At 40.5% G+C, this 19,908-nt stretch overlaps 1 protein-coding gene across 1 annotated transcript in view; it reads left to right on the top strand.

The window, feature by feature from the left end:
- st3gal2 (ST3 beta-galactoside alpha-2,3-sialyltransferase 2) overlaps nt 1-19,908 on the top strand; it is a 54,287-nt gene that overhangs the window by 17,369 nt on the left and 17,010 nt on the right. Inside the window, exon 2 of the mRNA XM_034141566.1 lies at nt 18,097-18,285. Coding sequence (XP_033997457.1) covers nt 18,097-18,285 — 189 coding nt within the window. The remainder of the gene's footprint in view (nt 1-18,096; nt 18,286-19,908) is intronic.

Raw genomic sequence — 19,908 nt, 5'->3', positions numbered from 1 at the left:
TGATCTGATACACATTCCATCCACTGATTTCAAGTTAGTCTGCTGTCAATTTGTGAGGCCATGCTTCAACAAGAAGACTGCTAGCTAGCAAACATGGATATTTTCCTAGAACAGGAACATCTAGCAACCCTATTCAGGGTAAGAAAAGCCAAAGGCCCCTTAACCTATTTGGGTGGCCCACACATCCACCCCCCCCTCAAATAAGAAAATACATGCGAGTTCATGGCTACTGTAGACAACGTTCTTGTTGCTCTGCGTTGTTAATGAGTGAGACACACCGGAGTTGAGGATCTGTGGGGTTTATTCTCCCAAAAATATCATTTACAATTCAGGCATTTAGCAGACGCCTTATTCCAAAGCGACTTACGATGACCAATTACAGGGACATTCTCCCTGGAGTAACTGAGGGCTAAGTGCCTTACTCAAGGGCACACTAGTAGTGGTGTTCCACGCGGGATTTGAACTCGCCTGGGTTTTTTTTTTTTTTATGAGATCCATTTGTGGCAGACGATATTTAATTGTGGCGGCCTTCAAAAAAGGTCCCGGTTTTAGCCTTAATGTTTGAAAGGCTTGAAAGGCTTCAGCAGCGAATCAGCATTTAAATGCTCCCTGTGCTCTGGCAAAGATTGCAGGACAAACCAGCTGCTTATGGAATAGACCGAGGTTAAGCCTGTTTATGCCTGCTAATCCTCCCAGTGATTTCCCTTTACGTGCACAGTCAAGCAATCAGTTGTATATTACATTTAACAGTTTGTCTCATTGGTGGAAAGTCAAAAACAAGTTAAACACAACATCTGTGTCTACTAATTAACGTGCTTTGTACAAAGTAAAACAATGGTGTAAACCTGTTTAATTACTATTTTTAGTTTGTAATACCCTTGAAATAGACAACCCAAAAGAGAGGGATGATGAAGCCAGCGTTTAAATACCCATTAGCTTTGTTGCTTTTACCCCCTCAAACATTATTATTTCAGTAATAGTCCCGACAGTATAATATTGCCTGAGTAATAGAAACTGATGAACTGCAAAATAAAGAAATGCCATCAGTGGAAGGCAGGTTGGGATCTCATCAGATCAATTAGATGTCCGTTGTGTTTTGTTACCTTTTAATGAGGCAAACAGAATGAGTCACGATGCAAACATTTATAACCCTCCAACAACAAATAGTTTTATAGCAATACTTCACCTTTTAAAGCATGAATATTTTAACATAGCTGCTCTTTAATAACCAGTTAATAATTCATCCTAATTAGATTGAATAACGTTGTAATAGGCATGCAGGTGTTGTGAACAGCCATTTCAATAAGTGCAGTTCTGTATGTGTGGTGGAGGTAGAGAAAAATAAGGCGTAAAGCAAAAATGTTCTTTTTTTTTTTTTTTAAATGAACAAATGAACTATAACAAAGTGCGTTTTGTGACTGTTCAATGGAGATAACTTATCTTACATTGCGCCATCTGCCCACCAAGGTCTGAATTGTGTTCAGTGAATACAGTAGGACAAAGCCTAAGACAAACACCTTTAGTAAGCATGAAGTGTTATTGTTGCCTCAATAGAAGCAGTTAATGGCTTTTTGAGCTTCAATATGGGGTTTGTATGAATTGGCTTCAGGCAACACATTTCCTGACATTGTTGCAAAGAAAAGCACATAATTACAACATTTGACCAGTGAGAAAAGGTGACTTAAAGCAATATTACATTTTTATGGGCAGTGGAAAAAGCTGTAAACAAATCAAACTTCCAAAACTAATCTCCAATGACTGATGTAACTTTGATTTGAGTGTCTGCATTCTGACTCTGCACTTGTTTGTAATGGCGCACAATGACGTCAATAAAAAAAGTGTCCAAATCTCAGTTTAAGGTTTATCATAGACCATTTATTTAGAAGGAATTTGTACACACTTGTTGGCATATTTTTATTTTATTAAGTTTATGTGGCAAATGTGCCTGAAAGCAGTTGCCTATTTACACATCCAAATGGCAAGTTTGCAATATTAGACTTAATTTACAGCAATTTGACATATGAACATAAATCTAATATTCACTCTTCTTGTAGCTCTGTTTTTGTCTCCAGCAACATACACCCTTTCGATGCAAAGTGCTGCATTTGATTTTGCTGTGGATTTATTAGAACACGCCATACCTATGATCTCGCTGGCATGCTTACATGACACGCAAACACACACATACACACTTCCTGTAGAAATATGTCTGATTAGTTTAATTGGACAGACTTATCTTTGTCTCTCTGTCTTTGTCTCTGTTTCTATCTTTTTTATCACCCTATCTCTGTTTACTCTCTCTATCTATCTAGAATCCAATCTGCCCCCATTCCTTTTGTCACTTCCTGATTCAGACACTGACAATGTACAGCAAGGCAGAACACAATGAATTTCAATTACTCAATTCAAAATAGGTCTCAAGTTAATTTCCTCAGGGAATGTCTTTTTGACTTCCCCATTAAAATATGTCAATTGCAATATTATTGAAACTATTGCAATGTATTACTTGCAAAATGATTTTTGCAGTGCCAGACTTGACATCTATTAATACATCAACACATCATACGGTTATTGTTTTGTGTTAGATTATGTAAATTGAGTTCGTAGCTCCAATAAACAAGCAGATGCATCTTTCAATTGAAGTCAGACTTGCCCTGTCAAACTTTGCTTAACATTTGACTTTAACTTACACAAATAACATGCCCTGTTTGTGATGTTAGTAATGGCTCCAGAAACCATGGATAATACAAATAATGTAATACTTCTCAACCATCTAATGGCAGCAATTCACTATCCTTAAACTAACAGTTAAAAGGGAAGCACATTTTCATTGTTGACTTTAATCATAGAGAAACAAAATGACCTAATAAACCATACTGAATGTGCCCTTGCCCCCGGGTAGAAAATGTCACTGAAAATGTCCTTACTCTATGTCCTTACCTATTTTTAATTTTGTAAGATGGGGACATGCTGCACCTGTGAACTATTACTTTGTTCCTCATTATGCTAATTTCCATCTGGCGTAATTATCTCTGTGACTTTCTGTCAGTTTCTGAGTGCTCTGAGGAAAAAAAATCATTGGAGCTTTCATCACCAATACCCAAAAAGTTTCAAACCACTTGTCTAACCTCTGAACACCTGGCCAACCTTCAAGAAACCCTACCTAACTGTATTATAAATTATAATTATAATACGTCAGGATACATTTTAGGAATGCGTTAAAGGGCATCCAGTTAAGCCATTAAACTAAGTAGAATGGTGTAGCCATAAACAATAGTGTCTAGTATTTCAATTTCCTGACGGAAAGCATCATATATAGCAGTCGCAGCCCATAACATACATACATGCATATTATATTGTCATATAATTTGGATCCGGAAGTTGAAATTGTTAAGAAGGCATTTAATTGATTCATATCAACACCAAACGCCTTAAATAAATCTTCAACAATCAAAAATTGCCAATTAAAAAAAAACTCATAACTAGGTGTATGTAATAAATTGGTAGGGGGGGGGGGGGGGGGGTGTGACGTCACATGACTTGAATTTTGAATTGAGCTGTCCCTTATAGATACTGGGTGTTTCTCAATCGCGAGTACGCTTGCTTGGTAGCACATGTCTGCCGAGCATCTTGCTTCAGAAGCGAGGCAAGAATACTTCCTGGCATTCGGAAAACAAAGAGTGGAACAGGCTAGCAAGTGTGCAGGTGTGCGTCATATGAGAGGCCCCCGCCTTCCATTTTCCGTCACAGATTTGGGGAAATTGGTCCGTGCGCAAAGCATTGTGGGGATTTTAAGACCGCGGAGTCTACTCATGTGCAGCCTCGACATTTCTCCAAACGAAGTACGCCGGGCTCGGTAGATTTCCAAGTATGCTTATGTCGTACTTCGGCGGCACTCGATGACGTAGTATGCTTGAAATAGTGGCTCTGGAGCAGCTTTACTCGCGATTGAGAAACACCCACGATCTCTTTACGTATTAGTGATGGGAATTCCGGCTCTTCTTAGTGAGCCGGATCATTTGGCTCGGCTCACTAAGAAGAGCCGGCTCTTTCGGCTCCTAAACGGCTCTTCATGTTACCACAGTTTACCACGGAGCCTCAGTTTCGCTGCTGCGAGGCTCCGGCGCTCGCAGTTCACGTGCGTGCTCCACTAGCACCCCCCATCAAGGCTCGCCGGCAGTACACTTTCCGTCACAGGAACACGCTTTGCTGGCGGCGAAAAGAATCCCACCAGAGTCCTTTGCCCCTCCAACAGAGGGATGTCCTTGTCCTTTTTCCTTTTCGTCATTTCAAGCGATAAAAACTCTCGATCTTCTCTCGAATTATTTATTTTTTTGGACGTCAAATGACGGCAAGACGCCCCCCTGGCGGAAACGCTGCATAGGACCCAAGCTCGTCTAATTATAGTCATGCTGACAGCACTAAAGTAGGAAATTGCACTCAGAGAATTGGAGAGCTTCAAATAATTAAAAAATGCTGCTGCCAGGATCTTGGCAAGGACACAAATTACAGACCACATAACACCCATCCTGTTTGAATTATAGAGGCGTCTTATGTCAGCTGGATTTTATTTGAAACCTCTTTGAATGATCAGAAATGTAAATTATAATTTGATTCCTAATGTGGTAGTCCTTTCAAAGATTTCTGATTTTGAACTTCAGCTCTCTCTCGGAGTGTACTACATGCAAAATGTAACATCTGCACCCATGCCAAGGAATGCACCACTTTTGCAGGTTACACTTTAAACAGAAGTTGAAGGCCTACAATACCTTTTGAGGTAACTCATTATAATTATTACAATTATTAACTAATTGCTATTGTATTAGCTCTTTATTGAGCCTTTCTTTTTCATGTGCAATTGTATTTGTATTTCTGGGTGCCATTTGGGAATTATGTTGGAAAGCACATTCTGTTTTGTGCTTGAAAGGCATTGGGTATGTATTTTATCAACATCTTACAGTCTTATTTCAAAAACAGGGTATGGTTTTTAGAGCCGATTCATTATTTTCTTACTTTATTTATTTTTATTTTTACATCATTGTTAAGTGAATATCTTTGATTATTTGACTAAGGGAAACAGTGTTTTGTAATTTAACTTTTTTTTTTAGAGACCCATCGGTTTTTGGAAATGGGGTAATTTTTCTCCTTTGGGGTACCTTTTACTATCATATCCCAAACCCTGCTTTATTAACATTTATGGAACATTTAGCTGAACAATTTATCATAAAACAAGTTGATTCTCAATTTTGAATCTTTGCACTTTGACTGTGCAACCAAACGCAATGAATGCATTTAGTACATCAGTTTTTCTCAAAATGGTTCTCTCATCTCACCTTTTTGATGCCCAGCAAAAATATTCTTGCTGCATGAATCTGATCAGATCTGGAATCAAATATATGCAGATGGAAAATGGAAAATATACTTGCAGCTGCTTTAACCAACAACATTTAAACGTTCACACATCACACAATCACAGTATCAAGTACAAATGAGATAGATAGATAGATAGATGGATAGTTAGTTGGATTTAATTATGATTAAGTCCGAATAAATTATTGCAAAACACAGGTTTTAAGAAGAAGGAACGTGACATAAATATGCTGTTTTTCTGCTCATTAAATTATGAGGACTGGATTTTTTTGTCTTTTTTTGCAATCAGGCTGTATGACACACTTAATGAAAGGCAGGAATGAAAGAATAATTTCCTTCAATAGGATACAGATAGTGGGTTTCCATGGCTACAGCCTAGTTGTAGAGCCATATTTTTTCTGCTTGCAGTTTATAAAAATGGAGACACTTGAATGGTGATAAATAGCCCATTACCTTCTTTTCAAATTGGCTGCTCTTTGTCTGTGTCTGGGATTATTTTCTCATCTCGCTATATTTCATTTCATGTTTTCATTTTTTCGCTTTACCGTGTCCCTCGAGGCTGGTCTTTCTCTCTGCGTTTCCAGAAAGCGATACCTTTCAAAGTCAGGGGCATTTGTCTTGGATGCATTAAAGCAGAGACATACGATCCAGGTTGTTTCTGAAGGCCTTTCTTTAAGTGGTTTTCTGTCAGACAAATCCAGAAAGGTCCTTTGGTCAAGGCTCAAATGCAGTCGTGTTTTCAGTCGGGAGACTTATCCCACGTTTTGGCTATTATTGGCAGTGACTTAAAGCTCAGAGGTTTGAGTAGTCTCCCAACACCTTAAAACTTTAAAGTGAGCTCTTCTTGTAAAGTGTTCTCTAAATGATGACCAATGCAGACATTTAACTCATTAAAGATGGTCACACAATAAGCACATATCAGACAATATATAGACTAAAGGCCATGTCACAGCAACATTTAAAATGGTAAATGTAATTAAAGGAGCCTTTTATATGCTTATTTCCAGGTGTATGTAGTGTCTCTACTGTGACATTTTGACATGCTATAATGTTCAAAAAGCTCTTTATTTCTATCATACGTCTGAAACCAGAGCCCAGTCTGCTCTGATTGGTTAGCTGGCCTGCTCTGTTCTGAATGGTCAACCACTCATAGAGGTCCTGTCCCTTAGCCTATCATGTACACAGTGGCGCTGCAAGACACTCTTGGGGCCCCAGGCAGCGGAGATTACGAAACTGAAATTATGAAGCAGCTTTTGACAGCGCGCTATGCATGGGGGTTTCCCGACATGTCATTGCAGTAAATGAAAGGGGGTTTCATGTTGTCGTTGCTGTGGATCTTTTTAATAGACCTTCTTTGGGGTTGCCTGCCTTGCCTGCCGGGCAAACGGCGCCCCTGCACGTACAATGTGTTGGAGCGCTAGCCAATAAGCACAAGTGTTACGCAATGATGTCACTGTGTCATGGGAGAAAACAAAGTACTACAATTGAGGCGTTTCAGGCAGGGGGGGCAAAACTGATTTGCCTTAACCAACTCAATGAAACAATACCAAATGTACCAAAGATATCATAAATCAAAAATTCTTTATTAGTCCCACAGAGGGGAAATGTACATTGTTACAGCAAATGTGGCATAGCAGGCACAAAAAAAACATATATATCTATACATGATTATATATAAAATACTATCTATAAAAGACAAAGATCTGGTGTTACTGATTTAAGCTAAAGTGAAAATGGACAAGGAGAAAAGAAAGGTAACACTTAGACGGACAAAATATTTAGATTAAAAAGGAAACAGAGTCAACAGTTTCAATATACGGCCAGTTTCTCTCTGAGTGCAGATAGGCTGAAGAAGAGAGGGTTGCATTACAAAAATATAGATCATGTTGTACGACAACCAACCATTGAAACCTGCCTCTATTTCTTTGTTGTCAGGGAGGGCAACTGGTTTGTGAAATTGCAGTGAAACATTATCATTTCCAAACACAGGATACATAGCAGAAAGGGAGGGGAATGGGAGTAAAGGCAGACAAAACAGGAGAATGATGGAAGAGGGGCACCTGTAACAACCAAAATGGCTGCATCTTACTCTTTGTGAAAGAGAAGAGTGATGGAGGCGATCTGTGAAAAACAGTGACAAATGAGACAGAGGGGTTAAGGGGAAAATAATGGAAGACCACGAGGAGAGATCATTATTAATGATTAGATCCTGTTATAACTTTTTAAACAAAATCAATGAGATCGACTGCGAGGTAGGACGGCAGAGAGTGAACGATAAAGATGTGGTAGGTGGTGGGGAATGTGTCACAATCCTTCTTCAACATAAACACACTCTAGGTACAGTCGTGACAGGAGGGAATGAAGATTAATGACAGGACGAAGAAATAATGAGAAACAAATGGTAACTGTAGAAGATGGAGGAAACACTAGGTGGTGGGGGAGTAGATTATGGAAGGGTGATTGGGGAAAAGTAATTGAAAATGCTCTGCACCATGATAGCAGCTGCTAATAACAGATGCTTTTATTGCAGAAATAGCTGACACCTTATTTAAAACTGTGATGATGACAGAAAATGAGACAGGGGACGGAAAAATAATAAGACGTGGGTCGTCTTAGAACAAAATGTAACTCATCTACGCTGATTAATGGCTGGCTGGCAACAATGAAACAGTTAAGGCGAGTAATTCAAGTAATTAAAGACATGGTAATTAAACCTGAAAATATATGCATCCCGACACACACGCTGCTTTGTTGGTTACTGAGCGGGACTTAGTCAAGGTCATGTTAGTGCCGGTTTCTAAATGGGTAACTTATTTTATAGATTTAATTTGTTTCTGCAGCTAATACTTAGGGATGGGTACCGAGCCCCGGTATTAAACGGGCCCCGGGGCTGAATTATTAAAGACCGTGGTACCGTTAAGCTCCGACGTTATCGGTCTTTTTATCGGTACTGGAGACATGTAAAAAATATGTCATGTGTATTATTGCTACACAAACATTATATTGCAGTTTTAGTGTCGCCAACTCCGTTTCTAAGATGCAAAAAGACTGCAAAATGCAGTAGTATTTTCGATCTCTCCAAACCAGACGAGAGATCTCTCTCCCCCGCCTGCTTGCGAGGGGGCGGGGCAGTTTACACACACGCAGCTGCTCCATGCAGCAACACACACACACGGAGGAGATGGCGGAGAGAACTAAGCACTAAAAGGTGTGGTTAAACTTTACCCGTCTCGATGTGGACAATGCTCGTTACCTAAAGTGCAATAAGAGTTTAGCATGTAAGGGCGGTAACACGAGCAATTTGTCTAAACATTTATCAAAAGTGCACCACATTCAGACGGAGAAATGCACCGGGTTCGACTGTCTTTCTAGTAGCTCTGTAGCCCCATCCACGAGTAACGTTTCCACGTCAGGTGTTACAGTATGTATGCTAGCAGCAACACACGGAGTTAACTCAATTATACAAACATGGGCTAATGATTAGAGGTACATTTATTTTGTTAAAGTTTGAGCCATTCTGTTTACAGTTCTGTCATCACATTATTTAATACCATTTGTTAAAACATTGTTGTTTCTTTTGATGTGAAATATTATGTATTTAATTTAAATAAAAAGCAATGTTAGTTTTGTTCACAATTTGTTTATTTTCATTTTTCATTTATTCGTTTATTTGAATAGGGACAATGCACATTAATGAACACTTTAGACAAATAATGCTTCAAGTGTAAATATGCCGGATTTTAGCTTTGAGCTCATTTCCATCCGTAGTCCCTGACATACAACATATAGTTAGTTTACCTCATTTTTTTCTCCAAAAGAACCGATAAAAGTACCGTTAAAAGACCGGACCGATAAGCGGTATCGATAAAAGTAGTAGTACCGTTAAAACCTTAACGATACCCATCCCTACTAATACTACACTATCCAATAATGACTTAGTTGTACCTATTTAGGGTCGTAGCAAAGTGGAGTCTATCCCACACTGCATTAAGTGGAAGGCATGCAGCTAACTGTAGACACACAATTACTCACAATCACTTTCTTTCAAAGTCAAACACTCACTTTATTGGCATTGCTTTGGGTGTTTGGAGAACAAATTTGAAATATTTGCTGCTGCCCCCTGCATTGGTGCCCCCACTACGCCATCGGACTGGCCTCATTCAAATGAATGACAGGGCTGTGTTTCATCATGCAGCGATGAACACGGCTTTGTCTAGTTGGACAACAATGGAGCTCTATAGTACAGAGAAATAATCTGTGTCAGTGGTCTGACCTGGTGTTCCAGACCCCTAAGGGGGTCAGGAGATCATGTCTGGGGGTCTTAAGATGGTTGTGGAGAAAAAATAAACAATAATAATCGCCTGTACCAGAAACATGATTTGTGCTAAGCTGTAGGGAGGACAGTTATATTATGCCAAAATGTTTAAATACAAAAACAAATACTATTATGAGGTAGCGTCTCAAAATAGGCAACATAACCAATATGTGTAAACAAAGATCTATTAATGTTGGCTTTGTTGAGATAACAGATTTTTCACTCAAATGGTGGTTGACTAGTTATTCATTGATATATCAGCTCTATGAGAGCCCATTTTATGTTAGTGTAGGATACTGAAAGCATCTATTATTAGCAGGGCCGTTTCTTCCTATAGGCGGACTATGCAGATGCATAGGGCCCCCGCGGCCACTAGGGGGCCCCCAAGCTGAAAGTTCAGGTTCAGCCTCAATATATTTGGGGAGAATTAAAATTAGCCGTCTTTATTTGTAGACAGCCAAGCCCCCTCCTGTGTTCGGTGAAGCATTATATGCTTAAAAATCAAATGTAGGATATAAACACAACTAAACTGCAATGATAGCAAAGCTGTGGCTTGTGTTTTTGGGGTAATAAAGTCCAAATCATCGTTGGGCTTGTCACCCAATGAGTGACGTCTGAGGAAGTTGACATTTTTTAATTGTTGAGAAAATGCTGCATCTCTTGCATTTATTGACGTAGAGGAACCTTATTGTTTACCTTTTTAATATCATTTTTTGTAAGTTTCAATTGCTTGGTTTTCGTGAAATTAGCCTGTTTTCCTCTTAAAGTGTAACAGATTGATGCGTCTCCACAGATCATCTTAAAGGCTTCGGAATCCCCCATTGTAGTTGAAAAACTAGGGCCCCCAAACAGCATCTTGCATAGGGCCCCCAAACAGCTAGAAACGGCCCTGATTATTAGTTACTATAAACACGGCAGCTCTTCGATCCAAATGATGATCCTGTATCTTTAAGAGGCCCTATGAGGCTTTTTTGGGTGTTCCCTTTCCTATAGTGTGTTATATAGGTTTTTGTTCATGTATGTGGTCTGCAAAGGCTTAAATCCCAAAGTTCATGCCAGAAGGAGTTTCTCTCCCCTCACACACTCCCCCTGCCTCCCCCTCCCTGCGTTTAATACACAAAGTGCTTAAACGCCTCCATTGGACTCCTTTGTTTAATTCAGTGACATTGTGACATCACTATGTAACACTACCGCTTCTATAAGCCTGCGCTCTAACACATTGTACGTGATAGGGGCGGGACATCTCTTAGCAGTTGACCAATCACAACAGAGCCGGCCAGCTAACCAATCAGAGCAGACTGGGCTCTGGTTTCAGACAGAGGGTGAAAAGAGGTGCTGCAGCACAGGCAGTATGAGAAAATAAAGAGCTTTTTAAACATTAAAACATGATAACATGTCACAGTAGAGATACAAATATGAACCTGAAAATGAGCATAATAAGTCCCCTTTAAGCATATTTTGACGAGAAAACTTCTGAAGCACTGCTTCATGCTGTGTTAAAGTCTGTGAGACGCACAAAGCCCCTTCAGACAGCAGCATAAATTAAATTAGAGAGAATCTGACACATTTGATCTGTAAGCAGCCTAAAACAAAGGTAATTGTGGTTTGTATTCATTTAATAAAACATAACAGTATTGGTTGTTCATGGAGTGCAGACCTGGAGCGAAACTGTCAATCTCCCGGGGCCAGGATTTTAGTTTCAGTAATAATACTGCTGGTACTCGCTGTTCTGCAGCAGTGCAGAGAAATGTGAAGTTAAACTGCTGCTGGGAGAGCCAGAACTACATGAACTGTGGAGCATGTGGTCTGGGCTCTAGCTCAACGAGTGCCTGAAAGCCAGGTGAATGCAGATAGATTTGTTCTCGAGTTAGTCATTGTTTTGTTCAGTCATTAGACACCCTCACGTGGATAAAGAAGAGAGGTGGTGAGGCTGAGTACACCGGGGGCGTCATAGGCGAGCGCACTCAACGGGAGGCAGACAGAACACATTGAAACATTTGGGTACCTGTTGAGAGCCATTGTTAAAGGGAGGAGGCCGGCAGGAGGGTATTGGATGATAATTATTACCTGTAAAAATGTGAAAGCATAACAAATCCAGGAAAATGACAGGACAAAAGGTACGCCTAGAGCAGAAAAACTGAGAGAGCAAAAGCTAGGGAACGTGGGCGAGGTGATTGACAGTTTAAAGTGGTGAACTTCTGTTAAAGTTGGAATAAAATCAATGCAAGATAAATGTATCCATTCTGAAGGCAGAGCATGTACACAAACTGGACAGAATACAAAAAACAGAAGCCAAGTTCACGTACTGAAAGCTGCACCCCTGGTGTATGAGTGTATTACCAACTCGACAGGTGATGCCTCTGGGCTGATGGAAACATTTGAGCTGCAGCATATGTAGGAATCAATGCCTGCGTTTTCTGACATACTGATGAGGAGTTATCGCTGTGTAGAAAGTTGTTCGGTGATGCGATGAATCTTTTAACAGAAGATTACATTGACAGCTGTGTGGACTGTGAGGACAGTACAGATAACAGTGGGAGATACAGTGGAACATACTGACAGCTGTTGCTATTCAAGGCGGCCACAGTGAACAACTATTCTCAAAAATGAATAATGGATTCATAAAGAACGTGTGCATTGGGAGCATTGTTTATTAAAACCAAAGGGGCAAAGGCGAGCATTATGCTCAAAATAATGATATCCCTTGGCCTCAGTGACAATTAGAAGGAATGATAACAAGCAATTATACAAAATCATGGACAATTTGAGTTCATATTGTTAACCTGAAGATTGTTTGGTACCTTTACACCCAGATAACATACAGTAATGGTATGAAAACCACCAGGACTGTGGCTCCAGTTGTGAATGTGTGAAACTCTGTCATGGAAGGTGTGATATATACAGCAACTAGAAAAATAACATTAAAATAAATAAATATATCAGCTGGAGACAGCAAAGTCTGCCCATGATCTCGAGCATTGGATTACACGGGTCAAGGTTGGAGACTGTCGTTTTTGTTGCCGTAACAACCCTGCATGGCTTGCTGGCTGCCATGGTAATGCATCAGAAATAGATGGTGGAAAATAATCGTTCACTGCTGGGTGTGGGAGCGGGTTGGTAGATAAAAAGAGAGGCAGACAGTCTGTGGAGGGGACAAGGAGAAAGACATTCCAGTTCACAACTTAGTATTGTTTGGCTGGCAACAACACGCAGCAGTATCAAGTAAGGAGTTTGGGCCTTTTTTCAGCACAAAGAAGTGACATTGCTCTAGCCGTTACTTACTGAAGGACCACACAGAGGTTTGACATTGTTTAGAGAGAAGCAAGGGGTCAGATGGTGAGAAAATGTCTTATGAGTAGGGCTGCAACTTACAGTTATTAAACATAGCCTCCTCCATAGCCCCCTCCCACTCCCTGAATACATCTGAGTGGGTACAAACCCACTTCATATATACAGTCTATGGTACAAACATGTCCATGTTCTGATCATGAATCGTACCTTTTCAGAAATGCTTTAAAAGTGTGGTTAATGTTGAGGGTTGTTTATTTTTAGACTAATGTTGTATATGATTATTTGTTAAGTGTCTTTGAGAACTACGAAAAGCGCTCTTTAGACAAAAGGCGTCATCATTTATTTTGTTATTGTTGTTTTAACCTCTTAAGCCCGATTGCCCCCGCCCGCGGGGTAAATATGTCTTATCTTTGCTGTTTTGTGATCAAAAGTTGTGTTCAAGGGCATAAAAACAATGCTGAAGGTTAACCTGTTAAGCCCGGGAGCCCCCGGGGGCTTAACATCTTGCAGGAAACAGCGTCTGAGGGCTTCTTAACATTTAACAAACTATGAATGTGTCATACCCACTTAACGGGAAGAAACTCAGCTACCTGACGATGTGAACCATTTTTACCGAAACAAAACACAAGTCTAACGCCGAGCCTCTGAATTAGCACTAAGCTAAAGAGTGCTAATGCACTTAGCACATAACTCACGGTAGAAATATGTTATACTTCATCGGATCTGCACAAACAAGATATCATATGAAAGCTGAGATTCCACAGATTCCAATGGTATAAGTATCATCACTGTGCGACAGCGAAAGCCAGCAAAGACAACACACAACTTCACTTTAAGGCCCCTACACACCAGGCCGATATCGGCCGTCTTGCGTTGTTGGGCGAAAACGGGTTCCTTGTCGCCCAAAGTTAATTTGGTGTGTCCCGAACCCTCGGCCGTGACACGCCTTATTTGGCCTTTCACGATCGACACCCGGCCGATTCAACATGTTGAATCGGCCGGGTGTTGGACACAAGCTATCGGGCCAAGAAACCACTCTGATCAGCTGTTCAGCTAGCAAATGAGAAGCGAAACGGAAGTGAGGGACGTAAACAAACGATTTAAATGTCCTCTCTTACCTCCCACACATAGCAGGGACATCTCTGATATCGGCGGGAGCGTCCCCGGCTGTCCTCTGCTGAGAGCTCCGTGATTTGTTTGGTCAAGTCCGGTTTTTCATCTCATCGTAAATTTAGCAAGAAGTGGCCATTATTACATTGCTGACTCAATAAACGACACACCCGCCAGAACACTGCGATCATCAGATGCAGGTCTATTAACTGTGATTTTATAGTATGTCTGCACTTTATGTGCTCATTTCATCATTCATGTATTTTTATATTCTAAAACATGTTTCGAACGGCACCCGCTATTTGTTTGTATATCAGTCTGTTCTTCTTCTCTGTTTTCCGGTTGTTGCCTATTTTGAATGACGAATACACACTACCGCCGCCTGCTGGTAAGGAGAGTTATTGCCACTCACGCATGCGCAGTTCGTACGTGCTCGGCTGTAGTAAAGCGGTGTATTTCAGTGCGACACACGGCCAATACGCAGGAGAACTCGTCGATGGATCTGTCGGTGTCGGATGTCGGCGAGTTCTCTGGTGACTGCCTGGTGTGTCAGGGCCTTTACGTAGCCAAAACGGCAAATACGTCTGTTTTCTGATCAAAAGTTGTGTTCAAGGGCATATAAACGCATATAAACGCTGCTGAAGGTTAATCCAATGTGTCTGTGTCACTTTGAAATGATTACTGATAATCCATCATAACATTTATGGCAATAAGCCTAGTTTTCAGTTTTCTGTTTTCAGAGCGTAACATAGCTTTCGGTTTGGGCAAGCTTGGGCATCACTCTCACTCCTCAATGGTAACATGTGGGTGGATTTAGGGACTCCCTCTCGATTCAATTGTCTCTAATGGTTCAAAAGAGGTGTCAATCACCAAAATCGACCAATGGGTTCCAGAGATACGGCAAATACACCCAAATGTACCCAGAGGTGTTTTTTTGTTTCTAAATCTCTCTGAAAAAGTCAAATGTCACTTGTTTTGCATCAATCTTGATACAGGGTACTTATTATATGTTATAGTTTGGATTCCTAAAGCTTTTAGTCTACTATCCCATCATTCAAGGGTGGTTTTCACTATAAGTAATGGGTTTTCTTTGGACGGAAACTATAATTTACATTTTTTTACTATGTTCAATCTGAATTTACTTTAAAATAAAAACATCTATATTGATTCTGACTTTTCTACATCCAACTCACAGGTGTATCATTGTTTTGATAAAAAAGATTATTCATATACCCCTTTTAGTTGTGAAGATATACTCATTCATTCTGGAATGTCATTTTCGAGCCTGTAAAATGTATTTTTCAAACATGACTTAGAATGGATAACTATAAGGATATTAGCATTTGGTTTTAGCATTTTAAGACATTTAAATAATAGTTTCACATTCCTTTTTTCTGTCGTTTGCCATTCACTATTTTAGGTTCAGACACAATGAGTCATGATAGCAGTAATGGATGTTTTATCACATTTAAACTTGCATTACAATGCTCTTTTCTTTTCTCTAAGTCTCCAGCTTGATTATGCATTTGTAATTTTCATCATATTTCTTCAAAAACAGAACAGCCTTTTTGCTTGCATGCTCAACACACACTTTAAAGTGGACCTATTATGCTATATTGGGAAAATATATTGTAGGGCCATACCTATACAAAACATGTCTGTGAAGTTTTTTGCTTAAAATACCAAACAGTTCCCCCATTGTAGCCATGCCTCATACTGCTCATACCCCTCTTTTGAAGCCCTGTTAGAGAAACGCGGATTTTGGGTCCTTAGCTTGAAAAGAAAGAAAGCGAGGAGGCGGAGCTAATGCCTGATCAGAATTCTACCGGAGATAAAGTTAAATTCTGCTGTGATAAAACGCCATCCTGTTCTAAACCACATCAAGGATTATTTCTGAACCAGTATGGAGCTCAAATGCTTTTTCTCTTGCGGGTTTATCACAAGGTGGGTTCCTTTTTTTATTTCCTGCTTTTTAAACACATGTGCTCTACAGTACAGGTTAGCTCTGAGTGTTAGCGAGGCTTGCTAATGTAAACAAAGACGAGATGACGTCCAAAACACGCATTGTTTCTGATGGCAACTTTCTGTATCCACTCGTTGTACCCCCGTTTTTAAAAGATTTGGGTACGGAGGAAAAGAGAAAGGGTTTTATTTTCTGACGCTGCGTGAGTTCCCCGACACACCGGGGACACATATTTATGTATAAAATACATCAAAAAGTGCATTTTGCATGATAGGTCCCCTTTTTTTTCCTTCAACTAATATTCCAAGTTCAGCAGAAGAAAACACTTAACACCAGTTCATCACAGCACATCAGCAGATTTTATTAGGCGGGGATTTAATGAGCCATACATTAGATTATCTTCAGCTCATTTATATCTGTATTAGCAATTAACACCTTGCTCAGATGCAAAATTGTTCAACCTGATGCCACTTTGTAGTGGGCTCAGCAAATGTGCCCCACAGAGGAATGGTCATCTGCAAGAATAAACAGCAGCTTTCAGTTCTGAGAGCAGTTTGTATGTGAGGTCCGTGTCATTGCTTAGTATTCTGCCCCGACTCCTTCAATCTGTATCCTGTCACTCTACTTCAACATTTCCAATTCAGTACAGTGACATTTAGAAATGTCTTGAGTAGTAAGCAGCAGACACACAAACAGGCCAGAGCCAAAGTTTGCTCGTGTTTGCCCTTGCCCCTTGTGATGGACACAGTCAAAGACATTCAGAAATTCAATATAAAATACTTTCTCTCAACGGGCAAATCAAGGCAAGCAAGAGTCCAGGCAGAAATAAACAAAAATGATTCATTTACACAATATATAACACAGTTCAAATTGTAAAAGCTTGAATGCATTATTCATTCTAAAGGTGAAGTTACCACTTTGACTGTTCACAAGTCTTATGGCTTCTGAAATAAAACTCTTATTTTACCATTAAGCTGTATTAGTGATCAATTTGTTAAGAAATTGAGGGCTAAGATTAGCAAAACCTTGCTTTTCCTTTTGGCAAAGGGATCGAAAACACTATATACATGAAAAAGAGTTAAGATTTTTTCAATATAAGAAGAAATAAAACATCTTTATTTAATAAGATATAAGCTTTTCTTGTACTACATGAGAAATAATTGTATTAAAGGCTGACGAGAGCAACCAACAACGAAAAGTACTATTAGAATTGTGTGTTTGTTATTGTTCTAAATACTTGTGTACAGAGTTCAACATCTGAAGCTTTGTCGTCAACACCTCTCCCAGGCTTATGCACAAACTACAGGGGGTCGAGTACTGGCCCAGTTACATGCACAGTTTGTGAGAGAGAGCAGATGCAGAACGAGGGCTGCTGGAGACAGATACAAACTGAAAAAGAGGTCATTCTGGTTGGGGGAGAGAATATGAGAATGAAAAAATAAGAGAGGAAGAGGATCAAGGTGGAAAAGGAGAGGAGGATTACAAATGTCAATATGGTCAATGAGGCTTAGTTTGGATTCACACCAAATCAGGTGTTGCGAAGAAAAAGCAAGTAGTCCATTTCATTTGATCGCCTGTAGTGTGTTTTTGGTTGCTGCGGTCGGGACGGCAGGGGATGGCAATTAAAACCCCTACAGCTAAAGGTTGAAACAGTACCAACTTTTGGAGGAATGCGACACAAAGTCAGGCTGCATTGGCTAATAATGAGAGTCGAAGACTCCATGGGAAGAAGAACATTGTTTAGCTTGTCTGTCTTGCGGTCTTTGCTGCACAATAGCTAAACCAAGAAGTTCATTTGATTTGTGGACATTTGTTAGAGCTTGGGGACAGGAAATGGAGGGAAAGTACCGGCTAGATTTCTATTTTTTTTCTTTTCTTTTGATGTTTAAAGGCGTTTGGCAAACTGCTTTATGGTCCATTGTCTCAGTTAAATGGTTAAAGTTCACAAGGATGGGCCATTTACAGTAAACAACACAACCTTTCGCTACATGCAGCTGGCTAAAAAACACTAACACTTTTTTTATTGCTTTCTTTTTCTGTCCCTCAGGTTTTCTGCAGAACAGGAATCCAGACTTCAGGCCAGAGTACCACAACCTGGTACGAAATTACAAGATGACTTAGAAAACTTCATTACTTTGCTCGGAGGATTGCTGTGTGCCTTAGGAGTCCAGGTTGCAGAGGAACGAACACACATCAAATGTAATTGCAGCAGAACGACAGCAGTGTTTGTCAGCAGGTGAGTTAAGCAGGTGTTTTTTTGGCATCACATGAACATGGGCAGGGCACACAGCTGGCAGAAAGTGGGCACCGCAGGGGTTTTACCCTGGGATTACAGTTTAGCAGATTAGAGCTAAGCAGGAGTCACCTCAAACTCACCAGCCTCATGAAATGTACGCTTCCAGCCAAACACACACACACACCGGCACAGCTGTAGAACACAATACAATTTGTGCAACTGGCAGACAGTGCGCTTCCCTAGCTTAACACCATACACACATTAATACACACACACACACACACACACACACACACACACTGCAATGCAGGACAGACGCTTCCCCCTCCTTTCATCCGGTCGCCCTCGCAAAGCCAGCTGTAGAGAAAATGAGATTTTGGGCTGATTGGTTTTGTCTTTTTTTCTTTTTCGCAGCCTTTGCACATCACTACTTCCACCACTTTCGCCTTCGCTTGGTGCAGCTTCATCCCTGGATAAACCATCGTGATAGAAAACTTTCCGTTGGAGGGACATCAGACACTCTGCTTGTCTTGCTTTGATTACTCCTCCAAACGTTCTATTTGACTTTAAGCTTTGAGTTTGATTGTTTTTTTCATCTCTATGGGTACAGAGAAGAGTGGTGAAAGGACTTTGTGATTATGTTGGATGTTTTTCGTGATTTCTTGATACTATCACAGCCAGGCTTGGCAGAACCTCTCATAGAAGTGACATCTAGAAGATGATGGCATTGAATGCTAAGCAGTAGCAGAGTTTATTTTCATCTCTTTACGATGCTTAAACATTTCATCCAAACTTTTAAAAACGTTGTCTGAGGGAAGTGAGAAGAAGAACGTCATCAGAGGAGTGTTTTAAACTTATTTTCACAAAGAAGCTCTTTGTGAGAAGACAGACAAAGACAATGAACTGAAAAGGGAGGGTTCAAACAGAAGACGAGAGACCTTGATACGTAGATAAACTAGGTGAAGTGAACCTCGAGAGAAAAGCAACAATCGAAGGAAAAGCAAAGAGAATACAGAGAAAGCGGCAGATAACAGAGGCACTGAGCAGCGGAGGTGAAAAGAGAGGAAGATAGGTATCTTTTTGGTCTAGCATGGCTAGAGACGTGATGGAACACCCTTCAGGCCCAACCTCCTCCCTTCTCCTGCTCCTCCTCCCATCTTCCCTCCCTCTCTACGCTGCTCTCAACTAGGCTGCCAGCTTTTCTTTGGCTACGTCGCTTCATTGCAACGAGTGAGACGGAAAAAGAGAGAAAGCGTCGGAGCCGAGCTCAACATTCACACAGATGGCAGAGCAAACGAGAGGGACCTGCTGCATCCGTCCGCACCGTGCACTGGATTTCACTAAAGATGGACTAATCCCAAGATTAAGGCGGGAAAAGAGAGGTGGATGTAAAGAAAGCGGAAACAAGAGAAGTTAGGAAGTAAAGACAGAGGGAATTAACATAGAATAGAAGCTCAAGGAGACTTCTCCTCTCATTGAGAGCAAGGGAAGCAGTCGGGCTACGGCTGTGTGTGTTTGTCGAGGCATTTCTGTGCGAGAGGCAAGCTGTGAAGAGAGAGGGAGAGAATCCTGTGGGAGACGGGGAGGAAGTGTAGGAGCGTTGCTGAGTGCACAGCTTGACTG

The sequence above is a fragment of the Trematomus bernacchii genome, unplaced genomic scaffold (assembly GCF_902827165.1).
Source record: "Trematomus bernacchii unplaced genomic scaffold, fTreBer1.1, whole genome shotgun sequence".
NCBI lineage: Eukaryota > Metazoa > Chordata > Actinopteri > Perciformes > Nototheniidae > Trematomus > Trematomus bernacchii.
The sequence above is the reverse complement of the archived record's forward strand: the minus strand, read 5'-3'. Positions and strand labels throughout refer to the sequence as shown.